General features: G+C 36.8%; 1 protein-coding gene across 1 annotated transcript in view; it reads left to right on the forward strand.

Moving 5' to 3' along the window:
* Positions 1-514: 514 nt before the first annotated feature.
* Positions 515-19,743, forward strand: part of LOC145674509 (carboxypeptidase B-like) — a 53,391-nt gene continuing 34,162 nt past the window's right edge. Inside the window, exons 1-3 of the mRNA XM_081744665.1 lie at positions 515-620; positions 10,255-10,467; positions 12,998-13,091. Coding sequence (XP_081600791.1) covers positions 547-620; positions 10,255-10,467; positions 12,998-13,091 — 381 coding nt within the window. The 5' untranslated portion in view covers positions 515-546. The remainder of the gene's footprint in view (positions 621-10,254; positions 10,468-12,997; positions 13,092-19,743) is intronic.

Consider the following 19,743-nt stretch of genomic DNA (forward strand, 5'->3'; position numbering starts at 1 on the left):
CTATTTTCACTTATCGACCGTGTACCTCCGCCGGGCATCGAACCCGGCACCGCTCTTGTAAATCTGCTTTCATAGGAACACTGGTATATGGTATAACCTTAGATACAATGAAGTATAATAGTGTGTGTGTTTCCTTTATATCCTGTATACTTAGGTACATTTGCGTAGGCAATCAAAATACGTAACCTTGAATCAAAGATGGCTTAAAAAAAGAAAGAAAAAACGTTTAGATCCATTTTTGTACTTACAATCAAGGTTTTTAATTGTTCTATACTATACGTATCAAGATAAGCTTTACACACAATCTTGAGTAAGGAACGGCTATTATATATAAAAAGATGAGACTACTTGAATACCCACTTAAAATTAGGAAATTACGTCCGATTTATCTATCCTTATCAAAATAAAAGGTAAACCCAAACAAGATTACCGACAATGATTTAAAATTTGTAGATTGTATCTTCGTTATCTGTAGAACAGCAGATACGCGTATCTTAGTATAAAAAGAACACCTGGACAGGTTGTTGGTCACACACCTGCTGAACAATGAAGTTAACACTGGGTCTTTGTTTGGCGCTCCTGTTCCTGGCTGTCGCTCTAGGACAGAAGTCTTATGACAAGTGAGTTGGATTCCGTTACTTAATATTTCACGTGATTGCATTTAAGCATTATCTATTGAAGCTAAATTTACTAGCATTTTAGTGTAACAAAATAGGGACACCTTCAGTATCTTAACTGGAAACCCAATTGGGGAAAGGCCTGGGCCGAGATGGGACAATAATAAGTTGGATATCGCAGAAATAGGTAAAGTTGGAATGTGAATCCCGTTCACTAAAGACCAAAGACAATACACAGCTTTTATGAATGCGACATTGAATCTCTGGTCTCCATAGGCCATGGAGTTAGTTATGGTTCAGAAACAAGTATATACTTACGCAATCATCATGGTCATTGACAGTTTATTTCCAACTGGACATAATCAGAGAAATACTGTAGCTCTGAGAAACGTGTTGAGCATTGAAGAAAAGGGATACGGTAGAATGAAACAAGGAAATTTTGGCAGTGTTTTTGTAATAATGAATCCTTGAGTAATATGCCTACAAAATCATCGACTAGAATGTCGATGTTTTTGTTTGTCAGTCACCATTAGTCGCTCTCACAGCCACATTTTCTGGCCGCTTCTTCTCTTATCCGCGTGGTTTAATGACAAGAGGAGTATCAAGGTGTGATGTTACAGAGTATAGTTGGAAATTAATGATCATATATATATATTCTGTTGTTACTAGCAGGTCACTGGCCGGAAAGTGAGATGCGCCAAGGTCTTCAGCTGATTTCTATATCTTCACGTAATAGTCTCCTTCCTCCTGCATCAATCAGAGCATCTTTCGTCTCCTTCCTCTTTTTCCTTCTACCGTTCGCTCCAGATATAGTTCCTTCTCAAAGTAGCATTAGGCGTGTGTCAAAATTTAATAACTCAGATGACACAGAGGCATTGCGTTCAAATAACAGAACCATTTATTACAGTGTACCTTGTGGTAATTTTGTATCTCAGTATGTGCTCCTCACAAAATACTTTACTGGTAGTTAGATCGAGACATTGATTTGGCGGGAAATATTTACGCGGAGAATAAGTTCAGTACGGGACCGTTGAGAAAAAAATTCACGATCTCTAGCAGCGTCAGAAGAAAATAGCCAGATCGCGGTATCTATTGTCATCTGGTAACTAAACTCATGACTTCAAACGCGCCAAGTTTCTTGAACTACCGTACTGTTTACTCGTTTGTACGAGTAACATGTAGAGTCAAATATGGCTGCTAAGACAACACACAGTGATTGATATCTCAGGAAGAAGAATAATGAATCCTAATGATAGTGATGATTGTTTAGAAGCCGGTTATAGTGACTAAATTATGGGTCGAAGTACGGTGAGTAGAGTGAGAATGGATTTCAGAATGATTGGGCAGTGTTTTTTTTTTTTTTTTTTTTTTGCAGATGAGAAGCATGAACAACAAATGGATGAATTGATCGTAAACGACGATGAATTTCACTACGATTAAGCTTTTCCGATTTAAAAAGTCGTTTCCAATTCGATGCTCTGTAATGTGCCATAGTAGTTTGCTACAAACACAAGAAGCTGACCGAGGAACCTTATGCTAGCAAAATCAGTGTTGACAGTCAAGGGAGAAAACATTGATGATGGAGTCGATTGTTTGCAGATACATTACTCATGAACCTCTGACTACTTGTGCACTACCAAACACCTTTCTATACAAGGTTCCTGAAACAAAAAACTGACAGTTTTCACATTGAAATTGTGACTGTACTGATTATTTCATGAATGATATATAATTTTCGAATTAAACTATAACTCAATTCCAATTTCTTCCTATATTCTCATTCCACACGTTAAACTGAAAGATTGCATTTCATTTTTTTGAAAGACGTCTTCAATGTGAATGCTCGATATTCTGCTGACCAACGCTCCATGACGATTGAAATGATTTCAGCTGGCTGCAGCCTCAACCTCACGGATGTCCCGGTCAACCTCAACAACCATGTTTGCGCAGAATTGATCTAGAACAATAAAATGAGAAACAGAACTCTCAGCTACGCCTGTCGTGAATACACCTTTCAGACATGAATAAAATATCTCAAGCAAAAGATAAGGACCACCTCACTAAACCCCTTTTTTTTTCAGGATAAATGAGTTATGCTATACTGTCAGTTATTAATGATATTTATTTATGAACAAAATCATTTGAGTCATATTTGAGAAAATTGTCTTAACCCATTATGCCCTTGCCCACATTTCTTGTCAGGTAAACACCTAAGTTACTCATTAATGCTCATTGTCTACATTTGTGGGCGCCCCATCCTTGTGTCTATGGATAAAGGAATTTCAATAAAGTCATGATTTTGTAGTGTATTTCGACTCCGTGGAACACATATTAGCTTGTGGGAGAAATATGTTTTTAAAAGTGTTCTTAAGCACTAATGTTTTAAATAACTCATCCCTAAGACTAAACTATCCCTTCTCAATTTCCCCAGCGGAATGACTTACAGCACCGTATGGACTTCTTATAAGGAAATTAAATTATGAAATATAAACGAAATCGTTAGAGCCGTTTTTGAGAAAATAGCATTTTTTTTATTTTCCCCTTTCAGTAAATTGCCCTTGTTTGTACGGGTAGAAAGAAAATTCAAATGTAAAGTCCTGGGAAATCATATAAAAGTCTGAAGTTTAAAATTTGGTTAAGGTACTTTTAACGGTATGGCCTATAGATGAGTGTACATCAGGACGAACAAACGGACAGATATCGAAAAATCAAATTTCGGTTTGTGTGAGCCATGAAACGTGTTTTTTTTTTTTTTTTGAAATCTCGAACTCGATTTTTTCACGACCACAAACTTTCTTTTCTCCTTACGTCGCTCGAAAAATGTAGACATGGAAATGTTTCATAACATATTGCTGTAAGCAAAAGGATTTGAGTCATAGTTTAATCTGAAGTAGAGGATCATATGTGAAATAAAAGTCTGGTCACAATTCCAATTTGAAAACTGTCACGTTTCTCCCTCGGATACAGAAGGCCTTATGCAGAGTTTCTGATACGTGATTAGTGCCATTCTAAAGAGTTTGACTAACATATGTTCCCTGCAGTAGTCAAGCCTTTAGTAAGACGCTAATCATACATCAAAACGACTCTGCATAAAGCCTTAAATGTTTTTCCCCACTCGTGTATTCCATCCTTAGTTGAACCTTTTCCTCTGTCACTGTTCCATACTAAAAGGCAAGTTCTGACGACATACATCGAAAATGGACGCTTCAACTAAATTTAACATTTAAAATCTGTTGTTAGAACGTAAAACCCCTTTTGTCCAATCATGTACACCAGCGTTTCCGAACCTTTTTCAACTTGCGGCACACTACAGGTGTAACATGAATTCTCGCGGCATACTACAGGTGTAACTTGAATTCTCGCGGCACACTCATATTATATATTATATTATTATTATTATTATTATTATTATTATTATTATTATTATTATTATTATTATTATTACTATTATTATTATTATTATTATTATTATTTGTAAATATAAAATACCGTGGTATTTTTATGTGATTGCTTATCTCCTTCTTACAGAGAAGAAAACTCGGTCACTAATTTTCCCCCGTGGTAAATCATTATGCTTATTTTTCATTCTAAGTTTAAAATAGAAAACAATTGCAATGAAATATAGGACTCAGGTTTTAAAAATCCACTTTCTCTTTCGAAAACTATCTAACCTTTAACTAAAAGGGAAGATCACTAAATAACGAATAAATAAACAAATCTATACTTTTAAAACACAAATGTAGGTAATTTGTATGCATGTTTGCTTTGTTGAATTTATTGAATGATATGTTAAAATTTCAAGTTACGAAATAGTCTGCAACAATAAAGAAGCAATAATGGTCATGACAATGATAAATACGTTTTTCAACATTAAAAATGTACAGAAAATTAACACAGTATGAAACTTAAAATTGTAGATTTATAGTAGAGGTTCATAGCAATGTGAAATACAAATATACATTTTTCCCTATGTCTTGCAATTTTGTTCCTATAGAATTAATAATTTGTTTCGATTTCCTCGCGGCACACCAGCGGCCCATTCGCGGCACACCGGTTGGGAAACGCTGATGTACACCATTGATGGACCACTAATGTGTTACAACGCACGCAAGCGGGAATTCCGCGGAAAGACCACCTGACCTCTCAGCCCCACTACATGACCACGCTTCCCGTTCGCTGCTGAGCTAATTATCTAATTTCTCAAAGAACAGACCAAGTTTTCCAATAGCTTAACCCTTATCCGGGCAAGACATTTTTATAACGTAAACGGGCAACCGGGGCCTGTGAGGCTCAGTATATATTTTAAGTGCAGAATACACAAAATCAATGCCTATTGTCACTTACTGTTTAGACTAGTCTAGAATGTACCGGTATATATTTTTGTCAAGTAGCGAAACTTCGTGTCACGCTTTTGTAAGCCAAGCAGAATAGCAAATCCGGTCCAGACATTTTAGTAACGTAAACGGGCAACCGGGGCCTGTTAGGCCCAGTATATATTTTAAGTGCAGAACACTCAAAATTCAATGTCTGTTGCTGCATACTGTTCCGACTAAAGGTTACAATAGTCACGTGTTCAATATATAATTATGTGACAATTTGATCTAATATTTGACAGGAATTTCACTAAAGTTATACGGGGCCTCCTAGGCTCCGGTTGCCCGGTTACGTCAGGAAAAGATTTTCAAATTAAAAAAAAAAAAATAGCTTTACCAACTCGATATGTTCAGGATTTTAACTTCGACGAAAGATAGAAGAATTCAGTATTTTATGTCTTCGAAATATGTATGGTTACTGAGAAATTTTAGAAAAATGAAGCTACTGGGCCTGGGAGGCCCCGGTTGCCCAGATAAGGGTTAAATTAGTTATTTATTTCAAGGTAGATTATCGTTACAAATTAGCTTGATCGTTACAAATTAGACCTACAGCTTAATGTGGAATCCAAACTATACTAGCTTCCAAGAGGATTTGAATCCGGATCTCCCATAACCATATATGCAGAAGGAAACACTAACGAAACTTTCTAAACAAAAGAAAGGACCACGAATGCTAGTAAAACTGAAAGTTCTTTAATACAATTTGAAGGTCATGCCAAATTTGTCAAGACTGTAATCGAAACTTGCACGCAGACGCTCACCCAGAATTTTTTGTTGGGAGGGGCTAAATCTTGGGTAGAGTTCAATATTACAATCCACTACATCTGTTTAGTATTGAATGGGTATTATTCTGTACACGATAAGTAATTGTAAAATACTTCCATCTTATAATTCAGAAAAAAATAATAGAAGTAGATTGTTTTTATAAGGGAAAGTGTGTAGATGAAGCGTAAGATCAAATGTTCATGTTACATCAATCATTTCCCTCTTAAACAAGGATAGTTTTATTGAGAAAATGTACATATATATGTTGAGTTAGGAAGATTTTGAGGATCCAGATCCAGTGGACCCCCCCGTGGATTCACCCCTGCATGCACGGCATTTAACTCACCGCACTTTCTATGCACACACTCTTGTTATTGCGTAGATCGCGCAGGCTAAATGGGTATTGTCGTAGATATCAAACAAAGTGATGGAAAATAAAGCTTAATTACGATTCTGGCATTGCAATATTTTACAAATGACATCGCCAGAAGAGTTCTGCAATGCTCTCAGACAAATAGACACTTGTGCATTATTACTAACAATATTAAATAATTCTGATTCTCACGATACACCCTTAATTTAGTCGCGAGTTCGAAAAAATGAGCGAGAGTTGTATTAATCTTCAATCCTTTCGTTTAATGTGTCTCAAGCGCATATCTTGGGTTTTCTATATTTTGGACAACATGGCCACATGGAGAGAAACTTACGTTCTAATTGTAGTATGTCTTCACTACCTTATAAATATTGGCAACCCTTCTCAATTACTCTTGTATAGAGCAGAGATGGAGTAGGTCTGCGGGCCAAGTGGGTCAAGATTTTTGAGTGGGTCGTGGATCAACAAGGCGTGACCCACTGCGACCCATCCCACCTTGACGCACTCTGACTCACCGACCTACTCTGCTCAGTGCATTCTAGACATCTTCCGAACACTGGTGAACTGGTTTACGTTATATTATCAAGGCATCAATTTTTCTTCCTTTTTCATTTGTTTCTGTTTACTTACCTAAGATGATTGTATCTAAGTGAAGAAAGAACTTTAGGCACTTTTGGATATTGATATTTGTAATTGTAATAATAGCAATAGGACTTACTACTTGGCTTTCGAGAGACAGTTGAATTTTGCACTGTCTTTTTCTTTATGTTGGCCTATTTTACCTAGATTTGATACTTTCAAATTTCATCTTATTTTCCACTGAAAAGTATCTGCAATTCAACAAGGAAATAATTATATATGATAATTAAATTGAAATTCATCGTAGTATGGCCCATGTCAAATACTTTATCATTTTATATCGTAAAGGTCACATTCGCCGGTATTGTAACAGAGTGATTGACCGTTGAAATTCAAACTCTGATTAGTGATAATTTCACAACCTTGTTTTATTACAAGTGTAAAACATCTTTAGTCAGTGGAGAGGAGGGAGTGACTCATGGGTCAGAGTTGATGTCGAAGCGTTTTGGTGGGTAGTGAGTCAGAGTGGGTCATGGTGGGTCAGTGGGTCGTGGGTCAAGTTTTCACTGACCCACGCCAATCCTGGTACAGAGTAGATTATTAAAATTTACCCTTCTGTATAACTTCTTTGTAACCGTTCATAAGGGATAGTATAGTATCCATTTTAGAGGTACATTAAATTACTCCATGTAAGTAGTATAAGCCACTTTATACTTAACTCGGTTGTGATTGACTGAGAGGCGTCACGTGACTCAATCGCATGGTATGATATCATAGATCTTAGTTTCCTCTTGATTTTGCAAAGATAGCTTGACTCACCACCTAAATTTTCGAAGGAATTCCTAGAACCACCTCTTCGAATTTTGTAAATTGTTAAAAAGTTTCGTATGTTAGTATAAGAGCAGAGTATGTACTGAGTTTGGTTGATCCATCTCGTAACCTTTAATAGGTAAAATATTGCCAAAAAAAATTGAAATTTTGGTGTTTTTCTAACATTTATAAGTTTTCTAACATTTTATTGATTTTCTCTTCAGATTCCGCAACAAGCGCCATACCATCTGCAAACTGTATACACCTAATCATTCTACCTCGTATTGAAATGCTGTCTTCATTTTGTAGGCTCTTTTTCACTCTCTTCTAGATAGTTGTTAAATATTGTGGGCAAGAGACAGCATTCCTGTCGAACTCCCCTTCCAATTTCACTTTGCTTTGTCACTTCCTAACCTATTCTAATACTTACTTCTTGGTTCATATGTAAGTTTTTTATGAGTCTTCGATCATTTCATTTCTTTTCTTTTCTTTAGAACTTCCAACAGCAATTCCCATTTCCCGCGACGAAAAGCCTTTTCTAGATCAATAGCTTAATAGATCAAAAATACAACACATAGCTCTTCCTCTTATTCTATAAACCTTTCTCCGATGATCTTTAATAACCCAATTGCATCACTTGTGCCCTTACCTCTTCTGAGCCCGAACTGTTATTCGTCAACATTTTCGTTCGTTCTTCCATACAACCTTCTGCTCAGAACTTGAAGCAAAATTTTTGCTGTATGTGATATGAGACAAATAGTTCTATAATCCTCACATCTCTCTCAGTTCGATTTATTAACCATCGGTATCATAATCGTCTTCAGGAAGTCTTTTGACCACTCTCCTGATTTATATATTTCATTGCAGAGTCGAAACATTATTTTTTACCCTTGTATCCCACATTCTTAATGAATTCGATTGGTGTTTATCTACGCCTGTTGTCTTGCTATTCATAATCTCAGATATAGCTTTTCCAAACTCATCCCGGAGAATACTACGCCCTTTATGATCCTTGCGTACTTCATTTTCTACTTCAACATCTAGGCCACACAGTCTATCCCTACTCTTATATGTTCTCAACATATTATTTCCATCTTCCTAAGACTTCACTTCTCTCGCTGTGACTACCTTACCATTCTTGTTTTCTACTGACATCGTAATACCTCCTGTTTCCTCCGAAGTTCCATCGATTTCACCTTCGTGTATATTTCTTTATATTTTCCCACTTCTTCTAATTCTTGTATGTTCTCGCATTTTCTTTTGTAAAATTCTCCCTTTTCTCTCTCTGTTTCCCTTCGCAACTCGCTGTTTAACTTCCTGTACATCTTTCTGTTCTTTCTATGTCTTCCTTTCCCTCATTTTCTGTAATCAATGGTTTCTCAGCCGTTTTGTGTTTGCGAGAACCTAATACTTCATCTACAGCCTTCTGTATGGAACGTTTAATATGCTCCCACCGTCTGTAACTACATGCATCTATCCTTTTCTCGATTGAATATTTCTTTTTTCGAACTTTTCAACCAAAACAGTTTCTTACTTCCTCGTTTTTCAACTTTTCAGTATTCAATATCTTGTTGCCTGCTTTCCTTCTGCATACATTTTTTAGTTGAATATCCACTTCGGCTATCACAAGGTTCGGATAAAAAAAATGTCGGCCCTGAGAAGGGTCTTAGTGTTTTTCAAGCCATTTCGATAACTATCCTGAGTCAAAACAAAGACTATTTGATATCTTCGGCTGTCTATTGAAGATTTCCATGTATACCTTATTTTCTTGTACTGATTGAACCAAGTGTTCCCAATTACTAGTGAATATTGTCTACAGAAATTGACCAGTTCGTCTCCCCTTTCATTTCTTTCACATAAACCATATTCGCCTACTACACTACTTTCCTGGTTTTCTCCCATAACTCCCATTACGCATACACCCCTCTTCTCCTTGTTTATAACTTCTATTTTTTTCATGGTTTTCCTCTACTTCTGCAGTTATATGCGAAGTCATCTGTGTGTATGTCTGTATCACCACTACATCTTTCTTTTTTGCTTTAAATCTTGACGTTATAACTCTATCATCAACAAATTCTATTTACATTATCTTCTCTTTTAAGCACTTACCAAAAATTATTCCTACACCATTATGACCACCCTTTTCTTTACTTGAGTGAAATATCCTTCGCTGTTCAACACTCCATTACCTTCCCATCTAGCTTCACAAACTCCTACCAAATCTAGATAATTTACACAACTATTACTAACAGAAATATTCTTTGACTACAGAAATCTCAAAATATTACTTATGAGGCATTAACTGGGGCAATAGGAAAAATTAGTTTGGCAAACTAGCTATTGCGCATCATATTACAACTGATGACAAACAAGAAACAAAGTTCGTAACCATAAGGCATATGCATAAATCATTACTATTACTGTCTAAACGCATTTCTGAATATACTTACGTATATTACATAATAATTTACATATATGAGGAACACCTAGATAGGATTGATAGTTAATTTCTCCATTGCAAGCTTTCTTGCTAAGGGGTCCTATTTTCTCCAATTAATTTGTTGATTTTAGAGGGTAAAGTAGGAACATATGTCACTAAAGAAGGTGCATTACGCCATAAGTAAGATTTGCTAAAGACTATAATGCATGCAGGGACCTTGGAAAGTAAAATTGCGGCAGACACATTGAAGATATTGCAACATCACTCTGTACTATATTTCTATTTCGATTTTTGCAGCTATAAAACGTTCCGCCTAAACGTGCGCAATGAGCAGGAGCTGAAGGAACTGCGCGTCTTCTATAACCAACCCGGTTATGACTTCTGGACAAGAACTCCAACTGTTCAGCGTCCAATCGACATTATGGTTTCACCAACAAATGTCCCAGGCTTTCAGAGATTTCTTACAATGAAAGGCATATCACACAGCGTTCTTATTGACAACGTTCAAGAGTAAGTATCATTTTATATTTTTCATAGTTTAAGAAATGATGCACGATGTTAAGAATGCTGTAAAATGGGTAGGCTAGAGATGCAGTGAACATGAAGTGAGTGTCTATGTGTAGTACCGTAACTAGACCTATGGCTTCAGGCCATATGGACAAAAAAACAGTTGCATTTACTCTCTGTATTGAGAACTGAATAAAGGATTATACGTAAGAAATGGTAGTATTTCATGCTGTAGTCTTAATCAATTGTCATGGATGCTGCAGTTCTCTCCATTTCTATGCCTGAGGAAGAGTGGCCCGCGGTGGTGACGAAATGGCCCTTAAAGGCTTGACGAGTTATATATTGTTGTTACTCGATCAACTAGGCCTAGACATTAATTTGGTTACTTTCAGAAATAACTTGTTTTTTTTCTCATATCACTCGTCAATCGCTTCTCTTTCTCTCTTTTTTCTCTTTTCTCTCCTTGTTTTTTTCCTTTATTACTGTATTTTCCTTCTTGTTCTCAGACGAAGAGAGTCAAACATTGGTGCAACAAGAGGCCCCGATCAGAGAAAGTCCAACCGGGGAACTATTTTATATATAAATCAATTAATGGCTTCAAGCTTCAACAGTTATTGGTATATCTTTAAAGTAACCCGCTGATTGAGGGGCCTAATAAGTATCCTTTGACACTAAGGTCAACTTCCTCATTGGGGCTCTCAAATTCCCTCCTGCACCGGTGCCAACTCAGTTGTTGGCGTCTCTGAATACATTGTTGCACTAGGGCCCCGAAGAAATTTATTACGGCATTGTCTATATGATGTCCAATTGACACACATTGAGCATATAGTCGTCAATATACCTATCATACTCAACTTCTTATCCGCTTGTAATTATCCAATGAATTTCAAGCTTTCTGTGTTCATGTGTTCAAACGCGAGCCCGCGCCAAGAGAGCTTTGGGTTGACAAAAAACATGTGCGTGGGTTTTCTTGGAGTTCTCCCGTTTCTGCCACACTCTTAATTTCATATTCAAAGCTCTCTTGGCGCGAGCTCGGATCAAACCAAAGAGCTCGCACATCAGAGGTGAGCGTTCTGCCTGAGGCACAGTGGCCCCTAAAAATATTTGTCTGTGTGTCCGCAAAAAATGCTTGAGTTACCTTCTTCATTTTGAACCAAATAGGGGAATGTAGAATTTCTCCAATATAATCCACAAAGGCTCAAATATATACAAGGTTTTTGAAAACAACACCGACAACGTTTGGGAGGTGATTCCTGACACCAAGATAAGACAATAAAGTGTAGACCAACCTCGGTGCACAAATGCTTCCTTTCGGAGTTATGCGCTGCCGAAAACGTAAAAAAATGAACTTTAAAGGTCCATAGCTCGAAAACTATGAGACCTTCCGTAGTCGGATCCAGACTTTATTTAGGAATTAGTATGTGTCCTATCCAAATATCCAAGTTTCAGAATCCTACGGTACTTCCACAACAATTTTTATAGAGGTAGTTGATGAGTACTTCAGATTATAAGCCGGTAGCTAAACTCCCTCTGAATAAAAATTGTTACCTGAGTACCTTAGGATTATGAAACATATTAGTGCCTAAGGGAAGTCTTGACCCGACAACGATAGGTTTCATAGTATTGGATCTATGGACCTTTAAAGTTCATTTTTTCACGTTTTCGAGAGCCTATAACACCGAAAGGAAGCATTTAGCTCCCAGGTTGGTTTATACTTTTTGTCTTATCTTGGTGTCAGGAATCACCTCATAAACGTGGTCGGTGTTGTTTTGAAACACCCTGTATAAACTCAAAATTCATAAAAAGATTAAGTCTGACATAACTATTCTTAAAAGAGGTGGTTATTTAAAAACCATTGCTTAGAATGTTTACAGTATAATATTTATGCCTAATTCCGATTTTAGATACTGTAAGATTATTTCTTGCTAACAAATTGTCTACTACGTTTCCTATTGAGTTGTTAAACATGTTAAACAATAGGGAAGGGGGAAAATTAAAAGTTAGCTCCTTTTATTCACTCCTTGATTGAAAATAATTTCTTTATATATAATAGATAATCATGTATAATATATTTTCTGTTCATGCACGACTGCTAAAAGGTTTTTTTACCCTAAGAAGGTTAATAAATATTGCGGTAACGTTTTTTTACAAGTTTACATTTGAAAGCACAGGTATATTGCACTAAAATTGTTTGCCAGATGAGATTTTGATAGGAAGCTACTTTTTGTGGATGTTTTGTAAGAGTAAATAATAACAAGTTTCCATGTCACTAATTACAAATAAAAGGATGAAATATGGACAAAGTCGTTTGAATCGCTTTCAAGTAGGGTATTTTTTTAAAAAAATCTTATAAGATATAATATGTTGCCACTAAGGCTCAAACAATTAATCGTACAATGATTTTTTAAGAAACAGAATTGTTCTGATCATGGTCACACAAACGCATCACCCACGCTTTCTTATGTAATACGTAAGTGTCCAGATACAGTTCGTTTTTGAAAGTTAATATATTATTTTCTTTACCCTCTTATAGTGTAATCAACGAAGAGAGAATGCGTGAAATGTTTGCTAGGAGCAATTCCTCCACACGAGCCATTTCCTTCGATCGTTACTACAGTTTTGACGAAGTAAGTACTTATGATATTTTGTACTCTTTCGTGATGAACTGAATGATTTCCTTGTTTGTTTAACGTTTAACGGTTATGCTCTTTAGAGTAAAGGATCTTTCGCATGGAAAAGATGTTTCAATGAATCACAGGATGAAGAACTGTAAGGACTAGGATAACATTGCAGGATAACATGATTTCTGATACGAATAAGGTGTTTACATCATTTCTTGTAACAAGAAAAGTTCGTGATTAACACTGTAGATACATTGCAATATGGAATAAAAATTTCTGTATAGAACAAATGAAAAACAAAATCAAAATTCTGAAGGTTCAAAATTCTGACGAGTTCTTGAGTTTGTTTTGTGAAGTGGCTGTTGCATTCTTATATGATCTTATTGGTTGAAAGGGTTGTCGGAACAGGATATATGAATGGTTTTCTGCATTACTTTACAGAGTAGCAACAAATTTTTAATTCATAAAAAAATAATGCATTCTGATAGAAAAGGACTGCATATAAAATGTTAAAACTTTGTACAAAATAAAGAAAAAGTATTTCAAATGCATATCACTATGAAGAATGCGACCTGTTTGTTATGGCTCTCCCTTGCAGCCACTTCATCTTGTTTCAGCTGATGACACATGGTCAGTGCATTGACTTATATATATATATATATATATATATATATATATATATATATATATATATATATACAGTGGCGGATCTAAAGGGGGGCTATAGCCCCCCCCCCTTGACGCTCAGATATACACTGGATAAAATGGGCTTCAATCCTGCTTTACACTGGATAAAACGGCAAAATATGGTTTAGCCCCTCCCTTGATCATATCCTGGATCCGCCCCTATATATATATATATATATATATTCGGGTGTTCCTTAAATAACCTATATATTAAAGAAATGTAACGGAGCCGTTCTCACTGACACAGATAGCATCTTAGATAAGTGGAAAAATTTCTTTGACGAAATCCTTAACACTCAGCCAAAAACTAAACTAATGTGCGTGGAGAAAGGGAAGTACACGCCGCAGAACCGTATATCCCGGAACCTAACCGAATAGAAGTAGAAATCGGTATAAAGAAATTAAAGGAACACAAATCTCCGGCTGTAGACGAAATTCAAGCTGAGTTAATTTTAGCTGGAGGCGAAAAATTTTGGTACAAGATACACAAACTAATTCTCCTTATCTGGAACAAGGAAAAATTGCCACAAGAATGGAAAGAATAAACCATTGTTCCAATTCACAAGAAAGGCGACAAAACTGACTGTAGTAATTATCGAGACATTTCTCTTCTGTCAACGTCCTATAAAATCCTCTCAAACATTCTATTAGCAAGATTAACCCCATACGCAGATGAAATTATTGGAGATTATCAGTGCGGATTTAGACGAAATCGATCAACCATCGACCAAATATTTACCATTCGACAAATACTCGAAAAGAAGTGGTAATACAATACCCCGGTACATAAACTATTTATTGATTTTAGAAAGGCTTACGGCTCGGTTAGTAGAGAAGCATTGTATATGCAACATTCTTAAGAATTTGGAATATCGAAAAGCTAATTAGATTAATTAAGATATGTTTAAATGAATCCCAAAGTAAAGTCCGAGTAGGAAAATTTTTGTCCACGAGCTTTCACGTCAACAATGGCCTGAAACAAGGAGATGCGTTGTTTCCAGTATTATTCAACTTTGTTCTGGTATACGCTATAAGGAAAATCAAAAATAGCAACCAGGGCCTAGAGTTGAATGGAGTTCACAAGGTTATGGCATATGCTGATGATGTAAATCTAATAGGGGATGATAGGAGAATAATAAAAAGAAATGCAGAGGTCTTGTTAAACGCTTGCAGGGACGTGGGTTTAGAAACAAATGCAGATAAAACTAAATACATGGAAGTTCGTCAGGATCATAATACAGCAAATTATGGATGCGTTAAAATATCGAATAATACTTTTGATAAAGTGGATACTTTCAAATATTTGGAATTAATGCTAACAGACAAAAAACATATTCACGAAGAAATTAAATGTCGACTAAAAGCAGGGAATTTGTGTTATTATTCAGTCCAAAATCACTTATCGTCGCAAACTCTGTCGAGGAATTCGAACCTTACAATATATAAAACGCATGCCTGTTGTTCTGTATGATTGTGAAACATGGACACTTACTCGGAAGGAAGAACATAGATTGAAAGTATTTGAGAACAAGATCCTGAGACGAATATTCGGACCCAAGATAAACGTGAATGGGGAATGGTGGAAACTTCATAACGAGGAACTACATAGTTTATACGGTTTACCCAACATTGTTAGGGTCATCAAATCTAGGAGGCTCAGGTGGGCAGGTCATGTAGCTAGGATGGAAGAAAGTAGAAACGCTTTCAAAATCTTAACTGGGAAACCAACCGGAAAACGATCATTAGGAAGACCTAGGCGCAGATAGGAGGAGAATATTAAGATGGATCTCGCGGAAATAGGAATACAAAGTAGAAACTGGATCCAATTGGCTAAGGATAGAAGTCAGTGGAGAACTTTTGTGAACGCGCCATTGATCCTCCGGGTTCCATAGACCATAGAGTTAGTTAGTTAGTCCCTTAAATAAGGTAATTTCGTATTCCGATACACACACCTGCTAAATGTATTCTATGTGACCGTAAACACGCATTAGTGAAATTAGCAGCTCCCTACGAGAACGTTAACCCATGCCGACTTGACGGCGGTCATGAAACAACGTTTGAGCATTACAAATAATTTAGAAAGTCCTACCTTGATAAGGGAGAAACCGAAAGAGACAGAGAAACGAAACTTTGCACGAAGCAACTAGAGAAAAGAAGACACCTGCTCGTGTACTTGCGAATATCACCGGATGAACAGTGTTGCCAACCCAAGAGAAAGTTTATGTTTTTTAAATCGAATGACCTAAATTGGATATCATCATTGGAAGCAACAATAGAAACAAAAATAAAAGAGATGGTAAATGCAGACCAGTGTTGCAAACTTCTCGAGAAATAACGTGAAATATATGTTAAATGCAAACGCCTTTCCCACACACAGGGAGTGAGGTATTAACACTTCGAACATCCTAATTTAAATATTGACAAGAACTGTTTACTCCAAGTCTACTCCAAGTCTGACTCCAAGTCTAGAAGGATCTGTTGAACAGTGTTGCCATCTACAGAAGAGAAAAGTTGAGTTTGGAAAAGGTACAATAACTCGGAAAAGTCACTAGAGCAGTATGGTTTAAAACCTATAATGCAAGACTGTAGATCATAAGGAGCAGTACTGTGGTTGTGTGAAATTAATAAGTCATGTACTGACTGAGATATTCGGTATTTTGCTAAAGCCGAGAAGTATGGTTTGTAAAAAGTGGCAACGCTACATGCGCCAATGGCGTTTGCATTTAACATTCTTTCTCAAAAAGTTTGCAACACTGATCGAAGTTTATCATTCCTTTTGTCTTTATTCTCATTGTTGGTTCCAATGATGATATCCAATTTAGGTCATTCGATTTACAAAAACATAATTTTCTCTTGAATTGGCAACACTGTTCATCCGATAATGTTCGCCAATATACGGACAGGTGTCTTCGTTTCTCTAGTTGCTTCGTGCAAAGTTTCGTTTCTCTGTCTTTTGGTTTCTAAGTTATCATGGTTGGACGTTCTAAATTATAATGTGGAAACGTCATTTCATGACTGTGGTCAAGTCGGCAAGAGCTAACGTTCTCGGAGGGAGCTGCTATTTCACTAATGCTTCTTTACGGTCACATAGAATACATTTAGCGGGTGTGCGTATCGTAACATGAAGTTACCTTATTTAAGAGACACCGTAATATATATAATATGTTTGTCTGTGCTTCTTTGACATGGCAGTTTATTAACCCTATAATGTTTTTCTGGCTCCTCCACTGCTGTAAAAGTACTAAATTAATATTTTTTTTGATAATATTTAATATTCTTACTATACGCTGTTTGATATTCTTTAAGTTCTGTTTTCATATGGAAAAATTAAGTTTGCAGCCATCTAAATGTTTTACTGTTTGATCCCATGTTAACTAGCTTCACGTATTCAGTGCAGAACAACTTAAAGTACTGTATGTACACAACTGATTCCGTTAAATTTGATTTAGTTCAGCATACCCATTTGATTTTCTTGAAGAATTGCACAGGAAAGAAATCTCAAGTAAAGCCAATACCTTTGGCAACCTTGCCATGCGAGTGACGTCACTTGCAACCAATAAAATTAGTTCGCCACTTTGTTACACACACAGATACATTAAATGAAATATAACAGTAGCTTTGTTGGAGAGCGTTCAATTTCGTCGTGTTTAGATATAGTCGAAAGAAACTGTTTGGTAAATACACTTCTAGATATTTGCAAACATACGACCTAGTTGTTACTTGTCTACAATATGTGTCTGCTTCACCCTGCATCCTATAAAGTTGTAACATCTGTGCCAGAGATTTGTTTCATTGTGACTATTATTATATAACATACTACACAACGAAACTACCCTAGTAGCAGAACCAGCTTGCAAACCGCTTGCTTGAAGCCTGAATTGCAAGTCGGCCAAGCTTGCATCCAGCTTGATTGGAAAACGTGCAAGCATGCCGCAAGCTGGATTCTAGTAACGAAGTTACATGGGTCCCAAGGTTGGACGCAAGCATTTTACAAGTCAAGGTAAGTCAATAACTAATGAACAACCAGTGATACTATGACGCTCTGCGAAGGGACTAAAGCATGGCTTGCAAGTACAACAAAAGGCAGATTGTGGGAAAGCATGCGTTTTAAGTGCAAGCGTAGAAAGACAAAAGCCAAGCACGCGCCAAGTGGTCGAGAGCTTTCTTTCTACTAGGGTAATATCGTTCATAAAGAGAAACAAGAAATAAATTGCAACAATACATTATTAAGTCTTACACGCACCTGAACGTGATGACGTTGAAAAGTAACAATTTCAACAGATGTTAAAGTGTTATATTCTATTGACACGTGATTACGAACGTAGCGAAAAAAAATATTGTACAGAAAATAAAAAATAATAATTTAATGAAAAGGTATTCAGACTGCAAAGAGTCCAGAGTAATATGATATAAGGAAAGAAAAAATCACGGAATAACAGAATTTCCGCCTTTTCTGTAGCCTCACACAGCACGTAGGCCAAAAGTGGAAACCCTCCTGACCTCAAGAAAACAATGACAGATTCCACTATATAAATGACGTATTCAGACACATCTCGGTTGTTCTTTGTTCGATCGTCCGTTAATGAAGACAGTAGTGGACATTAGGCCATTCAGATCTGGAGTGTAAGAATTCTGTCGATCTCTTTGACGCTCGAAAGCGACGTTCGATCCCACCTACATCCATCATTATGGTGTACTCTTCATTGGAGATGGAGAATCAAATTCTTGCTAGACATTAGTTAACTACAGAGGAGGGATGAATTCGTTAGGCAATTTTGTACGCGCCTTTGGCGTGTGAGACCCGGGTTCGATTCCCGGCGGGAGCTCATGTGGTTCGGATTCCACGTTAATCAGTAGGTCCACATCTCATATAGCCTCGCTGCTGAAAGGGACGCTAAACTAAAATCAACTCAACAACTCGTTAGGCAATTTTGAACGACAGACCAAGATTCATGAACGGTCAGAGGATTCATGGACGACAGACCAAACTGTTGACATTCTACTCAAGCAGACAAATTGAAAAAAGTGTGGACGGCTCAGTTATCTCTAAGAGCACTTGAAAATCATAGAGGCGAGTAATTCCCTTAGGGTTCAACTCCCAAGCGAATTACTCACACTTTACTGGTATGAGCAAAGTATTTTGCAGACAGAAACAATCCCAAGTTAGCAATGAAGGAGTCCATAGCAGAGACAGTGATGGGAATGCAACCTGAATTAGACCTCGGGTGTAGAAGGTGATAACCCACATTTCAGAAAAATTTTAGTTCTGTGAATGAACTACAGATTGTCAGCTTATAAGTGCGTAAAATTTGCCAGAGTTGCATGTCACCGTGCCCTTCCCTGCCAGCTATATATGAAAATCAAAAATGTTTCATCTTGAACAGACGGAGAAGAGGCTTGTCGCTTTGTTCATTCACAGAACTAATACTTTTGTGATATGTGGGTTATCACCTTCTACACCCGAGGTCTAAGCGCTTCACTCAGAATTCATTCGATTCACATGATGATCTCCTGGTAGTCAGCTTTCAATAGTCAATGGGCAGATTAGTTTTCAACGGGTGTCATATTATATAAATATCCCACTAGCGATACTGATGGCTTTGCTGACCACATTCGTCGCAAACTTTACTTCTAAACTCTCCATGTCGCTCCCAGTAAAATAGTTACAGAATGTGATACTTTTGCACCTGTTTAAAGAATGTTACTTTCTAACCTCATCGGATAAAGACGTGTTGAAGATGGAATTCATGCATTGCTGTGACTTCATTATTGTTTTCGTTTGCGGACCTACTACAGATACGACCTACAATAACATTCTTTGCAAAAACAAGTTTTCACACAGGATATACAACGCTTTGAGTTGCCCAGTTTCAAGTGTCATACGGGTCTGTATTATGGAAATGTAATGAGTAAATCGCAGATTTTCAAACACAAATTTAGCTTCCAGAATTAGTCTAGTAGCTTAGCAGCA

The sequence above is a fragment of the Thermobia domestica genome, chromosome 17, assembly GCF_964235325.1.
Source record: "Thermobia domestica chromosome 17, izTheDome1.hap1.1, whole genome shotgun sequence".
Lineage (NCBI taxonomy): Eukaryota > Metazoa > Arthropoda > Insecta > Zygentoma > Lepismatidae > Thermobia > Thermobia domestica.